The 24,452-nt window shown below is 39.7% G+C and overlaps 2 protein-coding genes across 2 annotated transcripts; one reads left to right on the top strand and one right to left on the bottom strand.

Moving 5' to 3' along the window:
• Nucleotides 1-7,639: 7,639 nt before the first annotated feature.
• Nucleotides 7,640-11,046, top strand: ndufb4 (NADH:ubiquinone oxidoreductase subunit B4). Its single transcript, XM_059327099.1, has 3 exons — nucleotides 7,640-7,844; nucleotides 9,741-9,884; nucleotides 10,895-11,046. The coding sequence occupies exons 1-3, from the start codon at nucleotides 7,668-7,670 to the stop codon at nucleotides 10,955-10,957; spliced, it is 384 nt and encodes a 127-aa protein (XP_059183082.1). The 5' UTR covers nucleotides 7,640-7,667; the 3' UTR covers nucleotides 10,958-11,046.
• Nucleotides 11,047-12,504: 1,458 nt separating this feature from the next.
• On the bottom strand, nucleotides 12,505-22,450 carry hgd (homogentisate 1,2-dioxygenase). The gene is made up of 14 exons (XM_059327098.1): nucleotides 22,297-22,450; nucleotides 21,108-21,179; nucleotides 20,817-20,905; nucleotides 20,605-20,710; nucleotides 19,206-19,265; nucleotides 19,029-19,120; nucleotides 18,844-18,878; nucleotides 18,658-18,737; nucleotides 18,252-18,351; nucleotides 16,284-16,408; nucleotides 14,474-14,578; nucleotides 13,824-13,950; nucleotides 13,210-13,391; nucleotides 12,505-12,740 (listed from the first exon to the last, which is right to left on the bottom strand). Exons 1-14 carry the CDS (start codon nucleotides 22,309-22,311, stop codon nucleotides 12,594-12,596), a joined length of 1,335 nt encoding a protein of 444 aa, XP_059183081.1. The 5' UTR covers nucleotides 22,312-22,450; the 3' UTR covers nucleotides 12,505-12,593.
• Nucleotides 22,451-24,452: the final 2,002 nt, after the last annotated feature.

The raw sequence follows: 24,452 nt of genomic DNA, 5'->3' as shown, positions 1-24,452 counted from the left end.
GCTCAGAATAATGTTATCTTAACTGACAAAAATGATGGCCAAAACTACAAAACCCCAGGACGTAATAAACTGAAATTATTGTTTAACTTCATTGCATTAGGCCATAAAAGTAAATAAACAATTGTAGAGGCTGCAGACTCTATGTAAAGTGTGATATATTGGTTATTGACAGTCGGGACAAGGTATTCCCTGCTCAGTATTCCTAGAGTGGTTCTCCTCATCTGTTCCCACTGACCTCAGACTATGACCACGCTTTCAGGCTGGATTTGGCTTCTTCTCTTCATCTCCTGCCACTTCCCATCAGATCAGATACAGGGCGTTGGCTGTCTTCCCTCACCTCGTGTCACTCCTCTCCGGCCTGACATCACCTCCCCCAAACAGCCTCCCTAACTCTGCCTGTCAAGACTTCCTCTAACTGCTGTCACAGCGGCCCGGCCCTGTCACATCACTCCGGCCCTAATGAAGGAAAGCCAGAGAGAGACAAACTGAGATGTATGTGTGATATGTGTAAGTCCTCCGTAACAGCGTTGTGATGTCAGCTCAATATATCAGCCTGCTGACCTTTTAACATGTACAACAGCGGGCGGGTTATTTATGGGCCAATGCAGAATTCATTGACTTTTCCAAGCTCTGTCAGCTTCTTATTATAAACACAACCTTCGTCTGCACATCCAGAGGCAGTCTGACACCTGCAACCCTTTCATTTACTACAAAATGTCTCTGACACTGCTGAAATCTAATTTAGATCTAACTTTGAGGTTACAGTCTCTAGTGACATCTATATTCTCGCAGATTTTGTTAGCTTTGGACAGAAGCATGGTAGCTGATTCCAGTCCTCATGCTAATATATGATGAGCTAAGCTAAAAGTCATATGGCTTTAGCTTTAAATTTACTGTTTGGACACAAAAATGGTTATCAACCTTTTCATGCAAGTCTCAACATGAAGCAAAAAAAATTAGCATTTTCCAAAAAGTCAAACTATTCCTTTAGTGAAGTTAAGCATGTTCAAGACTGATATCGTTTAACCAGGGGCCCAAAGGCAGTGGCCCACTTTTCCTGGTTCGAAAATAAAGTCATCATAAAATGTCAAGAATTCATAAAAAACAATGTTGGTTTAAAGTTGGCAACAATGCATTTTTCAGTTCATTTCTACTTATGTATTTAAAAGATATCTCAAGATTTCCTTTACCAATGTAAAAAGCAAAGAAATGACAATCTTGACCAACATTGGTTTTACAAGGTGTTCACAGGCCAACAACAACATGCTGGATACTGAACCTGACAGCCCCAGGCATCTGGAGTACACACATCCTTCATCATTAGTAATTCACAAGCAATAATTCCCTTCAGCTTTGGAGCAAACACTGCCAGAGAACTCTGAAAATGTAGGTAAAAGCTGAGTGCTGAGATGAGCATAGCAAAAGAAAAATGCAGGATTTTGTCAATTCCGTCTCCAGGCAATTCATCTGCGGACCTCTCCTTGAAGATGATGGATGCCTGCTGAGTCACTGCCACGGCCCCATCTCTGCCCTGCTCAGTACATTAAAGCAGAAAATATTGCTGAGTTTGACCCGCTGTCCACCGTACAGGTCCATGGAAAGCTGATTTATTAAGAGGGGAATACTCTCAGACAGGGTGAATCGATTTCATAGATACAGATTAGAATACGATGGCAAAGGGAATTGATGCTGAATTGAGAAAGCAGCATTTCTTAAAAATATATCTCGAGGAATAAGGAGCCAACACATCATGTATATGGCTGGTAACTCGGCTAAAGCATTCTCTCTCAATCAATCACAATTTGGAGCCTGGTGTAATTCGGTTGCATAAACAGGACAAATGATTCAGTGACAAATAGGTGCATAAAGGGATGTGAGGCAGGTTTGGTTCAGTCTGAGCCAAGTGGGCTGAAACAGGAGTTTTGGCATTCTCCTTTCTCTTTGGTATGACACAAAGGTCGTTGCGGGCTGTGAAGTGGACAGGCCTGTCAGTAGAGAGAGGAGCTGAGGGGGCAGCACGGGGAGTTGTGAAGGCAGGGGAAGAATTCCAATCAGCCTGAGGCATTCAAGATGGAGCCACAAAGTTGAAAACTTCTAAGGCTGTGAAAGACAGCCATGCCTCCTCCTGACCTGAGGTATCTGGGTGGAAAAGGTAATCTGGGCTTGGGAGGTACAAAATGTTGGCTGGAAATAGCAAGCGTGCCTTCAGCCACAACCTCATTAACTTTGTAAGTATTTGTGAAATGTAAAAAGCCTGGCACAATTATGTACTGTAGATGAAAACAAGGGTGGAAAGAAACATCACATTCCTTAGTTACATTCCTCAAGGGCAGCAGAGTAATGGAGTCTCTGGGCCAAGAAATATTATGAATAAGTACCAAAGAGCAGCATAACACATTAGGTCATTGTCTCTATAAGTCTACAAACCACTTCAGGGACCTTTGGTAAAGAAAAAGGATAAAAGTACTTTTAGCTTGTGGTCGGAAACCTGCTTCCACTTTCCAAGCCGGGCTCACATGTAGCAGTCATTTGAAACGACCAAAACAGCACAAAATGACTTCTGATTACTGGGAGGGATTAAGTCTCAGAAGGTAGCACAGACTGCTGATAGAAATCCTCCGTGCCTTTTCATTCTGTCTGTAGCTGCCTCCATATCTGTATCACATCTTTATCTCTCTATTATCTGTCAAAAGCTTTGCACAGTGAGTGCATCCAAATAAACGTCAGTCAGCATCACTGATTTATGATAAAGAATACCAAATGTTCTGTGAAAAGAAAGACATAAAGGGGTGTGGAAGCTGACAGAGAGGGACACAGGCTGAAAAGGAAGAAAATACTTTTTGTGGCTATTGCGCCCACAGCTCAGAAACTTCACAAAGTTCAACTCCAAGTCCAGGAGGTCTGCTGGATGGCAGCCAGGGCAGAAACATATTAATATTTCATTTGAGACTAAATCTCTCTCTGAACATTATAGGGGGGGGGGGGCTTTTTGGGCCTGGGAGTGTGGTCTCACATTGAATTTTCAAGTCATAAATGGATGTTTCAAAAGTGCAGAGTGGTTTGCGCTTTAGAGGTCCTGAGAGGACAATAAATCATTTGGTCACACGTACTGACGCTTTGCTGAGGCCTCTCCGGATCAAAGTACTCTCTCAGCATCTCTGTACTCTACAACTCAGTGTAAGAAGGAAGGGGGTGAAAATCAGTGTGAGAAGTTATATCTATGTATTGCATAATCCAATTGTAACGGCACTAAGATATCTGTGAGCAGGCTATGTGACATTTTAGCTTTACATGAATCCCATCATCATGGTGTGTGAAAGAACAACCAGATAAGCTCAACAAAATGAAATATAGCTGCAAACATGTTGGAAAATGAGATTGCACCGTGCCAATACAAGGATTTCTTGCTCTGACTATCTGTAGGTGAATATTGTACGCAAAAATGTTGTGCAAAATGTGTATCGTTGCATTCTAGTGACTATGGATTCTAGTGTACTATGAGTGCACATAGATTTTGTTTAAATTGCATTATAAGCTCGATAATGTTGGTGCCTACCGGCTGTATGTAGCATCTTATTTCCACCCAAACCCCATGCTTACAACTGGCAGCATAGCTGTGGTTGTCAAAGGGAAATGAAAATGAGCAGGAATGATACTGTTACTTTACTGGTTTATCTTAGAGTGAAGCTCAGCAGATTCCTGGCACCCTGCTGTTACAAATTCTGTTTCTCTGGTCTAACCTGGAGCTGTAGTGAGTTGATATTCACTCTGTGGTGGTGTAAGCAAAGCTTGCTATAGATCGCCCTCTTGTGGCTATTTTCTAATGCAACATGTCTGAACTTCCACTATAGAGCAATGACACATGGCTGATTAAACTACCTAGTGACCTTGACTAAAGTAGTATATTGACAATAGAAAAATATGGTTATATGTGATGATATTTTTAATATATGGATACAATATAACAAAAGGTTGTTGTTTTAAAAGACAGTGTATGAGTGTTTTGAAGTTTTCAATGATGGGCATGGGCTAAAAGGTAAAACTGAGAAAATACAATAATTAGTAATTTTCTGGAAGACGGTTCAAATGCAGATTGATAAGTTGTTCTGTAATAACCAGCAATGTTTATTCGGTGTATACTACCTGATAAAATGACAGATGGATATTGAATACCTTGACTGAGATTTCAATTTTTAATAGCCAAAAACTATTAGTTTCTTGGTTGAAGTTGCATCCAGTATAAAGCAATGGCGATACCAGGTGAAAATAAATGTTTTACCATGGAGAAAATCACAGCAAAATTGCAGTTGAGAACAGACAGGTTTGTTGTGAGATGGTCACCATTAACAGAGGTGATGACAGACCTTTAGTCACCTCTCGTTTCCTATTCTCTTTTATTGATGTTTAATAGTATTTCTATAAAACCTGTCTCTTGTTGGTTAAATTACAACATTGTTAATTCATTGGTGGTAAGGGAGAGGAGTAGTTTGATGTGTGTGCCTCATGTTTATCTATTATGAAAATTACTTTTTAATAATGTTCGTGACAGACATGAAAATACTGTACAAATTCAGAATTAATGTATACATTTCCAAAACAACAACAACAACAACAACAACAACAACAACCAAGTTTTCCAGTTTGAGCATAATATATCTTGTCTTTGTACTGCATTCAAAAATGATCAGCAAATAATTGCTTCCTGTTTTATTACATTTTTATTTTTGATAGGGGTATAAGTAGCTACATGGGACCAATTATCCATATAGTTTATTTTGTCACCATTTAATTTGATTATTTCCTCCTGACCTTAAAACCAAAAATTTTACAAAATGCACTCTAAATACTTGAGGAAAGTGTTGGTAGGCCTACCTCAAAACTGTACAAGAGGTACAAAAAATGCATTTCAACAAACATTTGCTTTGACTGACTTCACCCTAGTCTGACTCTTTGCACTATTTGCAGATGTAGGGGGTCTTGGCTGGATCACTGGAGGAGTTGTCCCTCCCGTCCTGTTCACCAGTCCTTCTTCACCTGCTTCCCCACAAGAGGGGATGTTATGCTGAGCTGCCTTACTGTTCGCCTGTCCTGGGACCTTGTCTCTCTCCAAAGTCTCCAGCATGGTCTGCTTTAAAACTGCTTGGTATTTCTCATTCACCCGCTTCACTGCAGGTTCGTAGTTGTTGCACTGCACTTTAAGCTTCCCCATCTTCTCGATAAGCATGTTTTTCTCCTGGACAACACGCTTATGTTGGAGCCGGTGGAAGTCTCTGTCTTTCTGGACCCTTAGCAGTGTCTCAGCTCCGGCAGAGGCCGCCAGTCTGTACTCCTGCCTCTCCCGCTGCGCGCTTTTCAGCTCACTGTCCAGACGCTGGTTTTCAGTGTAGGCGTCCGGTATCACAGCGACCCGCTCTGTATCCACCTGCCCTTTCTGCACCACCTCGGTCCACTCAGTCTGAAAACAGTCAAGTGTTTCTTTCATGCCCATGTGGAAAAGAAAATTGCGTAAAAAGTCATCCACTGCCTCTGGTTGGTGTGTGCTGGAGGTCGCGTTGGGCCTGGGAGCTGCAGCAGCCTGTGCCCGCTCCTGGATAGCTTTCACCCTTGCCTCCAAATCTTTCTCTCTTTCTGTCAAACTCCAGTCAAAAGATACTTCCTCATATTGAAAGTCATCCTCACTTTCAGTCAGAAAACCCTCTTCCTTTTCTTGATGTTTGTTAGTTGCGCTCATTTCTGCGAGAGAAAGTTTGATGTTGCTATGGTGATTATTCTTGAGTTAAACGCGAGATTCCGCGAGATTCCACGAGATCAGGGGAAAAGTCTAATCTGGAAAGAAATAATCAATAAGTGGAAGAGGGAGATAAAAGGGAGAGATTTATACAAACTGAAAAGTGTAGTAGGGGAGACAGGGTGTTATGGTGATAATAGAACAGAACAAGTAATTATAAGTAGATTAAGAATAGGGCATAGTAGGTTAAACTAGAAAATTTCCTCTGGGGAAATTCTGAAAGGGCCACGGGGGCTACTGCTGGTGTGTGTACCATAGGTGTGTACACTATGATGAGATTCTTCAGAGATTTCAAACTATGCCCTTTAACCTCAAAATATGTGTGTGTGTGTGTGTGTGTGTGTGTGTGTGTGTGTGTGTGTGTGTGTGTTTGAAGCATGTGTATGCATGTGTGAGAAGTGTGCGCGCTTACGCCCGTGTGTGTGTGTATCTGTAACTGTAATCACATCAACGATCAAAGGCAATCAACAGAATTAACGGCCACCACCTGTTAACGTTCCGAAAGAGTGACAGCAGCCAGAGGTGGACTGGAATTTCTGGCCTTGAACAGAAAGCATTTTTGGCAAAACCATACCTATCATTGATCCGACTTCACTTTGAGCGTCCCGAGTTCTTCCTGAACGTCTACATATGTTTTTTTTAAAGAAAAATGAAAAAATAGCTTTGTTAGATCAATCTAAAAAAACTGTTACATCTCCCTTTTTCAGAAATCTCCCTGCGTTTTTAATATGGGAGCCAATGAGGCTGTTGGTGCGTGTTGGTGGCGCATCTGTGCGTCCTACGCCCAAACTATAACTCTGACAGCTTTACCAGAGGATTGTGAGTGAGAAGACAAATTTTCCTACGTTTCTATGTATAAATTATTTCTGTAGAGTGGAATTTGCGGCCTGGAGCGCAGTTTTGAAATTTATTTTTTTTATAGTTTTTTCTCTCCCTCTACACTCTGGCGATGATGTCACACACTGTGACACCAACATTCCGTGCAATACACACCCATTATAATCTCAGAATTTCTCCAAAAATGATCATGGTCATTGAACAGGGATTGATAAAAAACTATATGACCTATCGAAACATGGATTAATACACCGATACACAGTGTCTACTGTTTAAAGTTTAAATGGAGTCTCTAGGTGAAATTATGCAAGAGAAGTAGACGTTTAAAAATCTCCAATTATTGTTCTTTTTCGCTCATTTTTTTTTGGCCGTCCCATTCATTTCAATGCAAAATTTTGGGGAGAAAAGTAATAGCACACCGATCCCGATCAAACCGCACGTTTTGATAATTTGTCCTGCAACTCTTCAAGTTGTAGGACTAGTAGCGGGACGAAATTGCGTCCGGAAGAGGAAGAAGAAAAAAATCCACAGTATAACAGTAGTGCTCGGTGCGATTGCCCCGTGGCCCTAATAACACACCTAATAAAATAGCAAAACATGCAACTGGTCAGTGTAACTGTGGGGAGAGGGAGACAGTAGAACATGTGGTAACAGCGTGCCCTGAGTATGAAACATATTGCAGTTTAAATATGCTTCACATATGTTTTGACCTATACAGTCTATGGTTTTGACAAACACAGGGCTGTCTTTCTAGAAGCCTTTGCTGTCCCTTAAGATGTTCCACTACACTATAAGAGGAGAAAATTTCAAACATATTATAGAAGGTGGGAAATTTAGAGAAAGAAGGAAAATCCTTCTGAGATTTCTTGCCACAACTGGACTAATTCAAAGAATGTAACAGAAGGAAAGGTATGAAAGAAGTTAAGTCCAGCAGATGGCGGTAAATGCAACGAAAAGGATGCCAACTGCCAATAAACACCAAAGAAGAAGAAAAAGAAGACTTCCACGAGATCACGTGACCCCGTTCCATCAACAAGCAATCATGGCGAACTATCGACCTTCGACATTGTGTAGTCTGCCCCTAACACTGGACCCAAATGAGTATTTCAACCTCTCGCCGGAGAAGCGACGAGCCGACGAAGAAAGAGCAGCACTGCGAGCCAATCTAAAGAGGCAGTATCAGTTACAGCTGAATAACCCGCAAAGAAAGGCGCTCATTGTAAGTGGCTACATGCTAGCAAGCAATGTCACCCTAGAACTGGCTCAGGCTACATGCTAACGTTAGCATGTCGGGAAACACAAGTGGTACGAACCCCGTTTAAACTGAGGAATATCGATACAGAGTTTAACGTTGCATATTTTTTATGTACATGTTGTTTCAGTCCGGGACTGGACGGAATTAATATCTGTTTAGTTTAAGCAGAACTAACGTCAGTGTATCTCCACAGTGAGATGCTAATGTTCGATATTTTTCTGTGGTATATCTTCTAAATTTAGTTAACTGCTACAGTGTAGTTATGTACCCGAGTTAGAGTAAATACACACCAAGGGACACTGTTCCTTTCTCTAAAGTTGAACATCATTTCTTATATACCTCTCCTCCTGAACTTTGCAACTTGTGCTGGGCTTACACCAAAAGATTTCCGCAGTCCCAGACTAAAAACAGAAAGTCTTCATCTAGGAGTTTTACCGGAGTCATAGCGCGCTCCTGTCATATCCATCGTTAAGTTTAAAATGTATAAATAAATGTATACATAAATAAGTAATAAATAATCAATGATTAACTAAAAAGTTGATAGAGCTGATAAATATAATTATTCATTTATAAACAAATGATAATTAAATTTGAGATAAATTTTGTCATGAATTTATTTCCAAATTTTCCTTTCCTTTATTATTCCTTTTATATCTATTTTTGTTTTTACTGTAAATTGTGTCTTCTCCTCTTCTTTTTTTTTTTTTCAACACAAACCACTGCACACACTAGAGCAGCTGGAGCCAAAAGCTGCTTCTCCTCCATTTAGTAAGTTTTTACTAAGAACATGATGTTCTTGGGGGAAAAAATAGCATGAAAGGAAAAAAAATGCTAAAAGAATCTAGTTGTAGTCTTGTAAATAGTGACCCTGCAAGATTCATAGTCTGTCTAAAATCTCTGTGTGAGACTAGGCTGGGACCAAAAAGTCTAAACACTTGTCTTTAGATGTGAGCAGGTATGAGCTGATAGTTTTCTGGGAGTCTTTTCCAAATCTTTTCAATGTCTTCTGATGTATAGGTAGCATATCCTGAGCCTACAGACTGCTTATTATCCAGCCGCTTCAATCAAGAAAACTGCAATTAGTCAGTTTCTAGCAGTCTGCATTTGTCTGAATTAACATTAGCATTGTCTAAATAGGTCACATCGAACGCCAACAAACGGGACTGCTCATCTTGTCACACTAAATATTTACTTAATCCATATAATTGTCATTTTCTTTCTCTGTATGGCTATTCTTTGACTGTTATTTCTTTCTATTCCGCACACAGTGTGGCACATGTGTTACTAATGACATTAACAATGGCTCAGCTTTATTTAAGTGTACAAGTAAGCTCATCTGTTCAGACAAGCATACACCACCTAGTCACCCACTCACCATGTTAATACTGTTCGATGTTTTATTTTGTTGCCACTGTTTTCAATTATTTTATGTTTTGTTGTAAAGTGACCTTGGGTGTTCTGAAATGCGCTTATAAATAAAATGGATTAATGAAGCCTTAACAATGTGACAGTCATCCAGTAAAGCAACAGGAACCTGAACCTATAGAAGCTAATTGGAATTCAGCGATTTATTTTATTATTTACACCTGTACGTTTTTTATCATTACATGTGAAAATGTAGTCTATGGAAGGTATTTACTGGTAGAACAATCCTTCCTCAGTTGCTTGAAGTTTCTCCTCTTTTCTTTAGTAATTTTTTTTAATGTGTTTCCATAAAGAAAATAAAGGGCTTTAGGATAGAGGGTGCTGTATTTGCATATCAAAAGCTACTAAGATACCAACATTGTAGTATTATCAAACTCTTGTCACATTATGTAATAAATAATTGTCTGACTCATAGGCATACTTATGTCTTTACAGGAAGACCCAGCCCTGGCACTTTGGGTGAATGCCCGCACCAACCCCAACCCACTCTACAGGACCACTTTGAAGAATTCTATGTTGGGTTTAGTGGGCGGAATTGCGCCCCTCTTCCTCTTATACTATCTCTTCAAGTCACACAGGGTATGAGACAAGATGCACTAACTTATGTTTGTTTGATAATCATTGTTAAATAAATGATTTCCTTGAACAGCAGTTTTAATAACTACACCATGTTTTGGCATGATTTAAGTCCATTTTCTACAGATTAAATGTCTGAACACAGAACCAAAAGTATATAAAGATTGGGCACAGATATTGAATACATGGAGAACAATTTATTCAGTTTCCGTCTAGTACCCTTCTCTGGACTATATCAAGAACAAGACAGATGGACTAGAACCAAAACACAATAAACAAGAAAATAAGATAATATATGCCCAAATATTGTTGCAAGTGCCATTGTGCTGCAGGTGTCTGAGCTTTTTTTTTTTTCAATCCCTACTGCGGTCGTCTTTTCATTGCATCTGTCTGCTGTGACGTTAACAATACTCAGTGCCAAAGTGGTGGTGAAAACAGCAGTGATTTTACTTGATTTCATGCAGTGCAAAACAACAGTATTTGCATAAGAACACATAAGGGAATGTGTATCTCTAATATCAGTTTTACTAGCCAATCTGAAACACAGATAATGCGTTTTACAGGAATAGTTGTGCTTAAAACAATCCTAAAATATGGTCATGAACGGCGTCATAGATCTGAAAAGCTGAGGATTGGGACTCATTATTGTCTTTTAGGTGCACAGTTTATCTGGACTTTTTTGTCACATTTCCATTCACATTAGAAATGAATGCTTCATTTGAAATGCTGCCTGCTCTCATTTTCCTCCCCATTGTCATGGAGATTTACTCCCTAAATCCTTGCCAATAGAAATTCCAGTGAGAATTTGGTGCAATTGTCACACTGCTGGGCTATCATGTTCGTCTGCCTCTCTCTGCTGGGAGAAAAAAAACACTGCTTGACAATCACAAAATGCTCACTCATAAAACATGCTGTTGAGAAAATGTCCGGAAGGTGAAGTGGGTGAGGGTGATATGACTTTGTTGCCATGGAAACTGTATTAACCCATCATCTGTTTGTTGTCTGTTTTACAGGATGGGAGGGAAGTGAAGATTAAGGCTGGAACCTACGAGCGCAACTACCATTTGGCACACTGAGCTCCGCTATATAAAGACCTGATTTATGTTCTAGTGATGCCAGTGCATGTAATTATTATTAACAAAATAAAATATTACTGTTAAAAACAGTCATGTGGTTTTGAAGTGTGAATGTTAGGAAAAAACATGAAATTGTAAATGAGTCCACAAAGTTAACTGACCCAAAAAAGGGCACAGCACAAACAGGTGTTAGTGTCATATTAACCAGTACGGTAGACACTGGAGCAAGAGTGAATTTCCATTTTAATTCAGATACACTTGTCTTCATCAGTGATCACTGAGGTGCCCATTTAAAGGGAGGCTGGAACTTTTTTTACATTTTACATTACATGTCATTTAGCAGACGCTTTTGTCCAAAGCAACTTACAATAAGTGCATTCAACCTGATGGTACTAGACATAGACCATAGGAATCGAGTAAGTACACTTTTCCTTTACCACTGTAGCCGGAACTTACAATTATAGTAGAATGGTGCATTTAGAATAGTAGTGCACAAGTAGAGAAGAATATCCAAGTCAGTAAAATGAAAATACCTGTTCAACAGGAATATCTGTTTTCTAACATTAGCTGCCAGACTGCTGTAAGACCTCTGAGTGCATTGAATGGAGAAAGTCTGTCAAGGATTGCTTATGAGTTTGCCTTTTTATTATATACTTCATATATCTTCTTTTTTTAAATTCAGCGGTAGCATATAAATTCATTTTTTTTACTTAAGTAAAAGTAGCAATACAACAGTGTAATAATATTTTATTACACATAACATGATGGGGAAAACGTTGAGTTGGACTCAACAGTGACCTCATGGTCACTATATCTTTGCTTGTGTTGTACCCTTGGATGTACGTCTGCTACATGAAATTGTTACATTGTAAGTCCTGCTTTCAAAATATAAAAACAGTGACATAAAAATATACTGGTTTCTATCACATGATTATAATAAATGATGCATTAATGTGTAAGCATTATTAATGTGGCAGCTCAGGCCAATTTCAGCTACTTCATATTATACTGGGTACCTCAAGCTATATCAATATATCATAATTTATTAGTTGATCAATATTTTGTACTATTAGTCTGTAATGTAACTAGTAACTTAAGCTGTCAAAAAATGTGCAGTCAAAAGTACAATTATTTCCTCTAAAATCGAGTAAAACAAAGTTGTATAAAATGGAAATAAACTACAAGTACCTCAAAATTGTACTTTAGTACAGTACTTAAGTCAATATACTTGTTTACTTTCAACCACTCAAAAAGCATTCAGTTATGCATGAAATTAGTATCCATTTCATGGTTCATTTAATTTCCAAACTGTAAAAGTAAAGAAGGGGAGCCACACAAAGGCACACATGTTCAGCATGAATCATTTATGCTGCTCAGATGTGATTTTTCTATATCAAACATGACATAAATCACACAAGTTTACTTTTTTTTTTAATTGTGCAACTCCAATATTTTATGTCTGCATGATTAAAAAAAAAGACTTCCTACCTTTTGTAATGTCATCAACAGACACAACACAGATAAAAGCAAGTTCCACAAGCATTAGATTAGTTGTAGTTGTATTTAATAAAGTGAATTTACTTTTTTCTTTTTGTCTCAATGATATTTGGTCAACTTTCTTCTGAGTGACTTTGTCCTACTCCTGTTTGCTTGGCTTCCAGTTGGGATTAAAGTGGCTGCGAAGAGATTCCCAGCAGTGGTAGTAGCTCTTGTCAAGTCTCTGGCATGTCTGTAGACCCCACTTGGTCACTGCCATACTGAAGGATGACTCAAACATGAAAGCCTGAAGTAAAGAAAAGATATGTAACATATAAACACTGATGGCATTGACCCAGCTCCCAACTTGTATATCCAGTCATGGAAAAAATTATTATTTAAAATAAAATTATTGTTTTCTTCACTTTATTGTTCATTTTTTATGCCTGGTACAACTAAAGGTGCATTTGTTTGGACAAATATAATGATAACAACAAAAAATAAGAGTTTATTAAGAGCTGATATCTAGCCATTTTCCATGGTTTTCTTGGTAATGATGTTGGTTTTTATCAAGAAAACCATGGAAAATGGCTAGATATCAACTTTTAAAGTAAACTCTTTTAAGCTTTTTTTGTTGTTATCATTATATTTGCCCAAACAAATGCACCTTTAGTTGTACCAGGCTTTTAAGATGAACAAGAAATTGAAGAAAAAAAGTGGTCTAATAATTTGTTCCATGACTGAATATATGTATACAGTATATTTATTTTTTTTACCATGGTTCCCTCAGCCACCCTCTCAGGTTTGAGCTCAGCGGTGCTGTTTTTCTCAAAGCAGTCAGTATCCGGACCGTGTGGGGTCATTATGCTGTGGAGGCTGGCCCCTCCTGGCTGGAAGCCCTCCTCTTTAGCTTCATAGTGGCCTTTGATCAGACCCATGAATTCACTCATGCAGTTACCTGAAGTGACAAGCAGGAGGAACTGTAACACAACACTGCAAGAAGTCCAGCTCACCATATAAAAAGTAAGCTGTAACACTAACGTCCACTAGGTGGCCTTATAGATCTGCGGTGAAAACAAACAAAAGGTGCTGTGGCAGTGTCTCAGCTGAAAAGAGTCATCCAGCAGGTGGATTGTTATCACCTGCTGACTTGAAACTGGTTGGGTAAATGGACATGTTAGCTTCTGGCTGGCTGGCTTCATTTCATGATAGACTAAAATAAGCTTTGCTAGACAAAATTTGACATTTCCATTCAAATTAGGATTCAATTTCAGCAAAGTCTCAACAACACAATTCATAAAATTCTTGCTTCTTTCTTCTCCTCGCTACAAAATGTGAACAAACCAGATTAGAGTTGGATCAAAGAATGCTTGTGTTATTGCAGTCTTACGGTGATAGTACGGAGGACGGAAGGTGTGGTCAGCCACACCCCAGCGAGGGGGGAAGATGACAAAGTCAGCAATGGCCACACCTGGCCGCGTGGATTTGGCGGTCAGCACAGTAAAGATAGATGGATCCTATGGGAAGATCAAAACATGACTTGTAAGGGCATGCTACAGAATTAAAGTCAGACTTCACCTGCAAAATGACCATTTCTTTATCAATTACTGCCCCAGTGTTACCATGAATTATTGGAGTAAACATAGTCTCAAGTATCAATTTTCCAGTTGTATGCTCAGTACTTCCAAACATATGCTTTTTTCACCCAAATCATATTATTTCAAACACTTCTTCAAGAAGCTTGCAAAGGCGTGCTACTCCTCTGGACACAGACAAGCAGTGGCCTCTATTTACTCCAATTCAATAAGGATTTCCTCCGCTCAGCTTAAAAGCAAGCAAATACAAAACAAAATCTGCAAGAATTCAAGGTAACAGGGAGAGTAACTAAGATCCAAGTGGTAATTTTGTGGATGAAGTATTCCTTTAAGAGTTCAATTTAGTTCAAGGGCAGAAAACAAAGACAAATTAATTAATTTGTGGTAAGTGTTCTGAAAAGTAGTGTGATATGTTGGAGTGTGTCTGTCTTTAACCACGACTCACCGCATGGTCGAAGGCCACGGCGTTGATAACCATGAAGTTCTTCAGGTTGTATTTGTATGGTGTGTAGTTCCCGTGCCAAGCCACCACATTGAACGGAGAGAAATCCTACGTGCAAAACCAAACAAATAAGACGAGTCTGCCCAAGCAACAAACACAAAAGACTTTAAATTGAGCTTTTCACAGTGAAAAAGGAATAATGAATAATGTCTTTGTAATCTTAAATTCACAGAGAGAGTACTTCTTGACATAAAGAGAAAAAAAACGGTCATAATGAAAAGGGTTGATTGTGAAAGAGGGTGTGCTTCTTTCATTCTTTCTTCTCTTTCATTCCCCCTGTTCTTTGTGATACAAGGCTCCAGGTATTATGGGGTAATTGGCTTCACAATCAAACTTTCCCAAACTTTGAGCATTTTGACGCTCACGGCGGCGCAGTTATGGGGGGAGGGAGCAACAGTAACAGTGGGTGCAGAGATATTTCTTTATCTTGATTGTTAAAACCACAGCAATTTCATATAGTTTCTCTGTTCTGATAATGCCACTGCGAAAAAGACATTCAACAGCAGCTCTAAAATCAATATAGTTCATTACAACTCAAGCTGCCTCCTGAGTGACCTCCGTGCTCCCTACACACATGCTCACGTACAGTACACTCCCACACATGAACAGCCAGTACACACAAACAAAAAAACACATGTGCATAACTAAATTCATACACATTAATAAACACCAAGAAAAAAAACCTTAACCACACACACAATTGACGGTAGTAACTATACAAAAAAGCCTTCAGGAAACCCAGTGCATCTTTTGGACATTCATCTGTGGTAACACCACTACATTCGATTAAAATGAAGGGAAAAATGGAGGAGAGCAAGCACTTGCACACACATGCACACAAAACACAAACATATTGGCCCAGTCAAGCAAATAATAAGTTAATTTGAGCAATTTCAGCACTCTGCGGGGGAACAAAACAGCAGGACCAGACGGGAGCAGCAGCATCTTTCCTTAGATGAGGCCCATGTCCCCCACCTTATTTTCCTACCACTGTAGCCTCACCCTCATGGCTCTGGGAAGGGTGGACACCAGGAAAAGAATGTCAGGGGCAGCCAGCAGCCTCCACCTCTGACACCCGGCACATAACGGGGGGCGGATACTCAAGTAGAGGCAGCGAGAGAGATGGAAGAATGTTTGTTTTGCTATAAAAAAGACAGTATCTTGCCCTTGTGTATGCCATACAATGAATAATAACAGTGTGTTTGACATGGTTGCCACGGTGACAACCCCCCCAACCCCCGCTCCTGACAAACCTCTCCTCCCACCTCCTCCCTGTCTCGGTAAAAAACCTCCTGTCAGACATTATGTGTCGATCCAATTATGCGCCCAACAGGAGATTTCGGGAGGGGTGGGATCATTCCCCGAGTGAAATATGGTGAAATTAATGCTTAACTTGGGAAAGGTTTTTCCTACAAAGCAAAGCTTCACAGGTACACTGTCTGTAACTCCAGAATGCCTTAACTAATTATGAGTGATTAAGGCTCATAAGGGAGTCGAGGCGGAAACCTGCTGAATGGATAACAGCTAACACTTCGATATTAAATCATCAGGGATGGCAATTCAATCGGCAGGAGCAGCTAATGGATCATATGCTTCACTTGGACAGTTTCCTGTTAGTCATTGTTGCGGTTCAATGGTATTCACTGAAGCGAACGCAAACCTAAATAGGGTAATAGGGCATTTATGCCATATGTGTCTGTGTACATGCGAGGGTACTGACACGCACAAACTGAAATGTCACAGAAAAAAACACCTGTTGGCAGGCGAAGAGCTTTCCTTGGTACTTGTTGATGACAGTGTAACCTGTGGCCACTTTGCGGTCCTCATACCAAGCAACTGGACACAGGAAGTCTCTTGGGTTGGCCAGACCATTTGCTCCTGCAAAACATACATATATAGTCATACAAATGCACACAAATCTTTATCAACAATACTACATGCTAACAACTCTGTGAAGCTGTACCTTTGCACAACAGCAGAGCTAAATGTTAACGTCAGCATCACAGGATGTTTAAAAGAAATGGACGTAGCAACTGATCACCCAATGGTTTCTTGACTATGATGTTACAGCCTCAAGTTTGGCCTTTTTACTGTCGGCCATCTTTGTTTTTTGGAACCAGGTGTGACCATGTTTGGACAGGAGGGTGGAACTGGTGAGAAGGTTGCTAAGTTTTCAGCTAATGCTAACACTAGCTAGCTAGATTAGCAAATTGCATCCATAATACACTTCTTGACTTGCAATATTATCTTTTAAATTGACACACATCATATTTATAACTCATGGCACAATTAAAATGGGTTCAAAAACTGTACAGATTTTCTCTGTTACATGACAATCTATCCAATAGCTAGTTGCTTAAACATTTCCCTCAAAATCACAAATGCAAACCTCATTGTGGCTAGACGAAAAGTCAGGACGTCACTGAAATCATCAAGGTCCATCCTCTGGGGCCATGAAAGCCTGTCCAATATTTTATGGCTATCCATGCAGGTTTTTGAGATATTTCAGTCTGAACTAAAGTGGCAGACTAATTGACTTTTGACATTTCCTTCTTTAGAGCATAGACCAGGGGTCAGCTACCTTTACTAACCAAAGAGCCATTGTTGGCCAAAAAAAAGAGAGAAAAAAAGTCAGAATTGAGCCACAAACCGTATTCTGAGCCTTACAATAAAGATAAAACAGCGTCTAAATTAGCATTAGCATTAGTCATAATGAGCATTTATTTTTTTATGATTTTGGCAGGATGCAGTAAGGACCCAAGTGCAAATGAGAGTCTGGACACCGAAGAAATATCTCAAGAGATTTGAAATTGAAAGCTAGTCTAGCGAGGGAAACTCAAAATGAGATTAGAAGTTGGCAAAATTTAGAGGTGAATCTAAACTATGATGCACATTTTAGCTTTTAAAAAATATTTTAATGCCATATATAAGCTTCAAATTAAAAAATACAAATGGTTTTGGGACTACACGGATGATAATTGTGAAAAATAAAATGTAAGGAAATAACTTTCATTTCAAATCTTTTGTCACAGCCACAGGGAGTCACTGCAGATGGCCTGAAGAGCCACATGTGGCTCCGGAGCCGTGGTTGCCTACCCCTGGCATAGACTGTATAAAAAACGACATGACAGTTTCACAAAAGTGAAGCCAAAATATCTCCATCGACCCCTGGTGGCTGGCTGCAGTATTGGTCATAAATCCTTTTTTCCCACAAAAAAAATTATTCATGTAAAGTGTTCATTTATCTGGTTTTAAGTAGTTATTTGATGCTTATTTACTAGTGGTGTGACTTCATGATTGACAGCGATGATCTATTATTGTTGACTCGCAATTGGTCAGGTGAGTGTATGGGAGGGACCTCAATAACCTCAACTCCAACCCTGATCACTTCTATGCAGACTCTGGCTCAAGGAGATGTTCTTTTAATGTGCTATTAGATAAAAAGTTAAGAAATTAAACGATCCGGGATATTTTAGCTTAATTTCTGCACATTTCGAAGAAGTGGAGATAGGTCGTCCAACTTTATATACAGGTAATGCTCTAGAGCCATGCTGCTAGCATGGCTAAAGTAAGACAGATTTGAGGAAAGGAAAGGTGAAAACCAATTCAGACAACTATAGGCATTTGAAAGAGACATCCTCAAAGAGCATGGTGTGCAGCTTTAATGGAAAGATAAAAATACACTGCACATATTCACTCTCACAAACAGCATAAAACATACCTATGGGTCCCAGGTCAGGGAGTTCATAATGGGCTCCATACACCTCCAGTATATAGCCTCTGGTTTCTCCAAACACATCCACAGTGAAGCGCATTCCTTGCTGGACAAAAGATATAAGAAGTGGCGGCGAGGGGAAATTTAGTGCTGTTATAAATCACATGTGGGATGCTGAGGGGACTTATGGGTTCATGGACTAATGTGTTTGGGAAAATACACTGCTGCAATCACAAAGCTCGGTGGTCAGGCTTTCTGAAGCACAAACATCTTTCCACTGTTATTTATCTTCAGGGTCATTTTTGAAAAGTACCAAACTATGTCTTTCTAAATATGGTAAGTGGGGTGTGGGGGCAGACACAGTGGTAGATTTCTGTGTGAAAACTGGAGAGATGAAAAACATAGACCTCACCTGGATGACACAGATCTCGTTCGGCTCGACCATTATCTTCCCAAACTCTGTGGTGATCAAGATCTCACCCTGCTGGGGGACTAGAGAGACAAACAGAGAAAAGAATTTGAAGTAGAAGAAGGGCTGAGGATTGAGCTATTTCTTGTGATAGATGACAGTGAAAACATCAACATCTCTTTTCCTCACCAATCAGAAAGTCTCCGTCTGAGTTGTTGAAGCACCTGGAACAAGAAAAAAAAGAAGAACAAGAACAAGAGAGAGCTTGGAAATCTTCTTCAAAATGTAACCAAAGATTTTGTAGCTGTTTGATATATGAAAATGCATCTATTTGTTACATGATGGGACACATTTGCACACAAATACATAGTCACCTATCAACCATGGAGGTGTTACAGGTGTACATGTGGATGCCGATGCCGTTGCGAGATTTGCTATCTCCAGCACCACAGACGGTATGCAGACCCTGTAACATACACAAATCAAAATCAGTGAACTGAGGATCTTTAATTAAAAAAAATAATATGGAGACGGGAAAAAAAGAACCTCACAGCCACAAAGTCCACTTTCTTCTCTGCAGACTTGGTGATGGTGAATGGCAACCATCGCAGCTGTGAGAGAAAGCTCAGAGTCAGAATCTACTTATTCAGTATTCATTGATGCAGAGAGGAGTTAGGTACATTTTGTTATTTTGAGGTTTATGTAACTTCATACTTCTACTCCACCACATTTTACAGGCAATTATTGTACTTTCTACTCCACTACATTTAGCTGCCTGCTTTAGTTCCTTTTAAGGTTAAGATCTACTTGAGCGTGATTTCATTAAAATTACTGGTAACGCTTTATAATAAGATCCTTAATAACCATTAATTAATAGGGGCGTTCCCGGTGGCACACCTGGTAGAGCACATACCACGGAGGCCCAGTCCTCGTGAGCGGGCGGCCTGGGTTCGAGTCCGGCTCGGAGCCCTTTCCCGTGTGTCTTCCCCTCTGTCTCCCCCTTTCACTCTAACATCTCAACTGTCAATAAAGCTATAAAATGCCCCAAAAAAAAATCTTTAAAAAAAAAAACCCATTAATTAATAAGTAATAAGGCATTGTCCTCGCTTTAGATCCGGTAGTTGCAAAAAGCATAGTTAACTTATAGTTAACTTATAATAGATGAGCAATAAAGTAAATATTAATATCAATAAGCAAACAAAATAAGATTAATAAAGGCATGGCAAAGACATAATGGGTGGGTCATGGGTGTTTGTAATGCCATTATTAACACTTATATAAGCTTATAAACACACAATAATGTTAATAAGCATCTTGTAAGACTTACAAGGGCCTTATTACTTGTTAATTAATGGTTATTACAAGGACCTTAATATAAAGCGTTACCAAATTACTATGTATTTTTATAAATGAAACTAACAGTATATTAGGTAGCCTCCTTAAAATTAGCCCTACCTTGACTACAGTGAAATGTAGCTAATGTTACCATACTCATTAGCTTGGTGGATGCCATAAGCCACTTGTCACAGAAGCACATGGTAATAAGCTGGATCAATACTGAAATATCTTATCAATAAATTAAGTTTCTACTGAATTACTGTGTTGCAAAATGGCATGCAGGTAATAAAAAAAACGAATGCAGAGTGGCAGAAGAAATGCTGTATTCCTGTTACTGAGTATAATTTTGTGACATTGTATAATTTAAAGTTGCACTCTGGTATATCATCTGGTGTTTTCCCAGAAGTTAGAGCAACTTGAGAGGGTGACCAAATGAAATATACTTGTTTTTTTTTTTTTTAGATTTCTCTGGGTTTGACCATAGTTGGAAACATTTGGGATAATGTAAATACACTAAGCGTTTTAATGCAGAAATGTTTCACATTAGACCTTGAAAAGGATTCACACTTTCTCTAACAAAATGAGCAGGAACTCTTTTGAGCCTTTATATACCTGGTTCGGGTCAGGCTCCACCTCGTTCCAGTCCTCTGTTAGATTTCCACAGGGCACTGCAGTAAAAGGCTTATGCTTGACAGATGGCAAGATGCGGTACAGCCAGCTGAGAAAAGAAAAAGAACCAGTGTTAAAGCATTCCTTATGTCTAAGCAAGATTTGGTCTTATTGTGGGAAGTGGGTTCTTCTAAATGTCAGGAACAGATGGATACCTCCTCTTATTGGCTGGCCGCGGGCAGGTGAAGGCAGAGCCGGAGAGCTGCTCAGCATAGAGGCCGTAGGGACAGACCTGAGGATTGTTCTGTAGAGACACAGTGTTCAGACAGAGTGTCAATTAGTGTTTGACTTTCTTCTTTTGCAGTCACATAATCTAGTCACATATTCTAACTCCCACAGTGTCCCATTGAGTATTCATCCAAAAATAATAATTATTGAATAAATAATCAAATTATTAAATGCGACAATGAGCCCCAATGTGTGTTTATTGTAGATGTGTGTGTTACCTGCCCCTCAGGTAAAGATCCAGGACAGCGAGGGTCTTCAGAAGAGAACTCATTCCCAAATCCACTGAGGTACTGCAAGAGACATTCACCACTCAAGTTAAAGTGAAAAATTAAAAAAAATCACACGTAAACACCATGCGGCTTCATTGTAATGCAGGATAAATGTGTTCATGCTGGTTATAATTAAATTTGAAGGCTTGTCATTAAGGCTTGTCTTTTTGTTAATTGTTGTCATATTGATTCACATTAGATCTATGATAAAACAAACTGCAGTTATGCCAAATTTTCCCCCTTGCAGTCATCCATTATTTTTGTTATTGTGTTACAGAGACAGACTAATTACACTAACATCCACAGTGCTTTTTGATCAATATTTCAATTATGATAGGATTATTTCTCTACTATCCTTCTGCACTGGCACTGATCATCAGCAACAATATCTCCCTCTATATACAGAAAAACTTGGAACAATGTAAAGAAATGTTGCTGAGTCATTGTTGGTTTGCAAAAAGGCAGCATGGATGGGTTCCATATGTGCGCGTTCATGTGCTTTTAGTGCGCGCGTAAAGGGGTTTTTAAGACTCTAGTTTGTGCCTCGTGAAAGAATGTTATATAAAGTGGGATTTTACTAAATTAAGACCTTTATTTCGTGTAAGAGTAGCAGACGGACACAAACATAAAGTTCAACAGTAATATCTCATGAACTGTCAGTCATAATGAGTTACTTAACTAGTGAAAACAAGCGGACACAACTCCACGCCTCATCCTATAGACATTACTAGTGTAATGAAAAAGATAAATGCCAAAATGCATGCTCGCAAAAGGCTTTTTTCTATTGAAATTAGGTTTTCCCACTGGAATATTATTGTTCTGCGGAGCTCAGACCTCAGACCACATCTGGGCAGCTGCTGAATGCAGCACTGTGATTGGTCGGAGTCAACGCCGCCCTTCAGCCAGCCGGTCTGCTACTCACTCATAGTTATGCACACTTTAACTTTGCATACTTTTGATGCAATATACAAATAATTTATGCTGCTCTTATTTCTCTCAATAATCCGCAATTACAGCATGTTCGCATGCAAATTTATATTCAGCTGCGCGCACCTGAAGCTTGCTTGGCAGAAGTTCCACAAGTAAATAAACATTTCTATATTTACAATGATGTTAGAAAGAATAAAAACTGCCTCACCTTGAGACCAGCCATTCTACTGTCTGTCCAAACTTTCTTCGAAGCTGTTAAAGTGTCTCAGTGGCTACAGATTAACTTGCAGTCTGACTCTTAACGCATTACCCGAGACCAAAATCCACTTCGGGGCGCATACCGTTATATGAGAGAAAAAGGGGGCTGGATTTGTGCTCTTTCTCAATATGGGTTTAATTAGACCTTGACAGGCTCCGTGACGCAACAGCAGGAGCTCATGCAAAGTGGAAAGGACGGGGTCGGATGGCCCGAAATATGCGCAAACAAGGACCAGTGTCAGTGCCAATACAAACAAGAACACAGGCTGCATTTTAAAGCTTTGAAGACAACATACAGGTAATAAATGGGATGTATTTAATACAGTTCAGGAGGGAAAGAAATATCTAGGGTCACAGACAACTGAAATCCTGACCTTAATTGGTGAAGAGAGAATAAACTGCGAATGCTAGATTATCATTAACTAATTATAGCGAGTAATATACATATTATAGGCATGTGTTGGCTATAGTGAATGGAAGAGAAATAAAAATGCCAAAAATAATGGTGTAACAGACACAATATTAGTTTATTATAGTGCCCTTCGTCATGGTCAGAGTGGTGACCTCATGTGGGACTGCTTGTGCAAACAATGGTGTCATGCACATCCTCACGTCCTGCAAAACAAACATCTACACAAAAAAACATCCAACTGATTTTGCAGTAGTCCACTTTTTTTTATATATGCAAGTTTATTCTGATGATGTTACAATGGAGGCGAACCAACCTGAAAGCTGGGGCCGATATCTCTCCGGATTTAATGCTCCACTGGCTCATCAAGTTGTCCTTAATTTCGTCATGCTTAACACACGCTGAGTTACTGTTTTATTTAAAGTGAGTTATAGCTGCATAATTAATTGGCTTTTCTAAAACCTCTGCTTCAAAAGCAGCATTATACACGCGTTAACCTCTGCATGCTGCAGCAAGCAATTCATCTCGATATGAACAACAGCAGAAGGTTCCAAAAGGCCTATACATTACTTTACGCAAAATGTATTCGGTTCATTTCTTGAAATAGATGGTCAAACGAGGGGTACCTAATGTCCCCCGTGCAGCATATATCAAAAAGAATCAATTTCGCCTCTCTCAGTCTTGCCTCGCTTCCCCTCTTGTCTATTTCTTTTCTTTTTGGGAGGTGTTTGGGAAGGGTAAATGATGGCAATTCTCATAGCGAGGCGCAAATAAACTCGCCGCGGCAGAAGTAACTGTTCTCCGGCGAGGCGTGCAGTCAGGCCCGGGCCCCCCGCTGGCAGCCAGTCAGGGTGCTGTGCCAAAGACGAGAAAGCCCAATGGCAGGAAAATATCACGTCCCAGTCTCCGGAAATTGATCTGCTCCTTGTATGGAGAAAGAAAATGAGCGATTTTAATTTCATCCCCGAGTCTGATGATAGAATTCTAGAGTATTTGGGTCCAATCCGGATGGTGCCTGTGTGTTTTAAGAGAGGCAGGAATAGCTGGAGACGGCGGAGAGGAGACTGTTGTTGCCTACTGACAGTTATATCTATGCATGCGTAAGTGGGCCATAAATGCTTTGTTATTAGATGCCTGCTGAACTCAATGGCGTGATGGTAAATGGTACACTCACCTGGCATAGTCTATCTCCATATGCATAAACAAGCAATCTCTCTCTCTCTCTCTCTCTCTCTCTCTCTCTCTCTCACACACACACACACACACACACACACCCTTGTACTTCTTTCTTTGTGAAGACCCTTCATTGACATTATGCATTTCTGAGCACCTTACCCTAACCTTGACCATCACAACTAAATGGGTAACCCCAACCCTTTCAACGAACCTTACACTAAACCTGATTGTAACCTTAAGCTTTGAACCAAGTCTAAACCTTCAAACAGGCCTTTTGAAGGACCTCACTATCCAAAAATGTCCTCATTCTGTCCGCCCTCACTATGTAAGATGTATAAGTACACACACAGTATCCCTCACAAACCTTGTGACGTCTAGCCATGGCGATTGTTTCATTTCGTTTTATCGAGACCCCCACTCCATAAGTTTCTACAAGCTGCTTATTACAACCCACAGTCACGTTTGTTAGGCGTCAGGCCGTTGTGATTACGATGGGAACAAGGGAGGAAGTCAGATGACGG

The sequence above is a fragment of the Centropristis striata genome, chromosome 23 (assembly GCF_030273125.1).
Source record: "Centropristis striata isolate RG_2023a ecotype Rhode Island chromosome 23, C.striata_1.0, whole genome shotgun sequence".
Taxonomy (NCBI): domain Eukaryota; kingdom Metazoa; phylum Chordata; class Actinopteri; order Perciformes; family Serranidae; genus Centropristis; species Centropristis striata.
The sequence above is the reverse complement of the archived record's forward strand: the minus strand, read 5'-3'. Positions and strand labels throughout refer to the sequence as shown.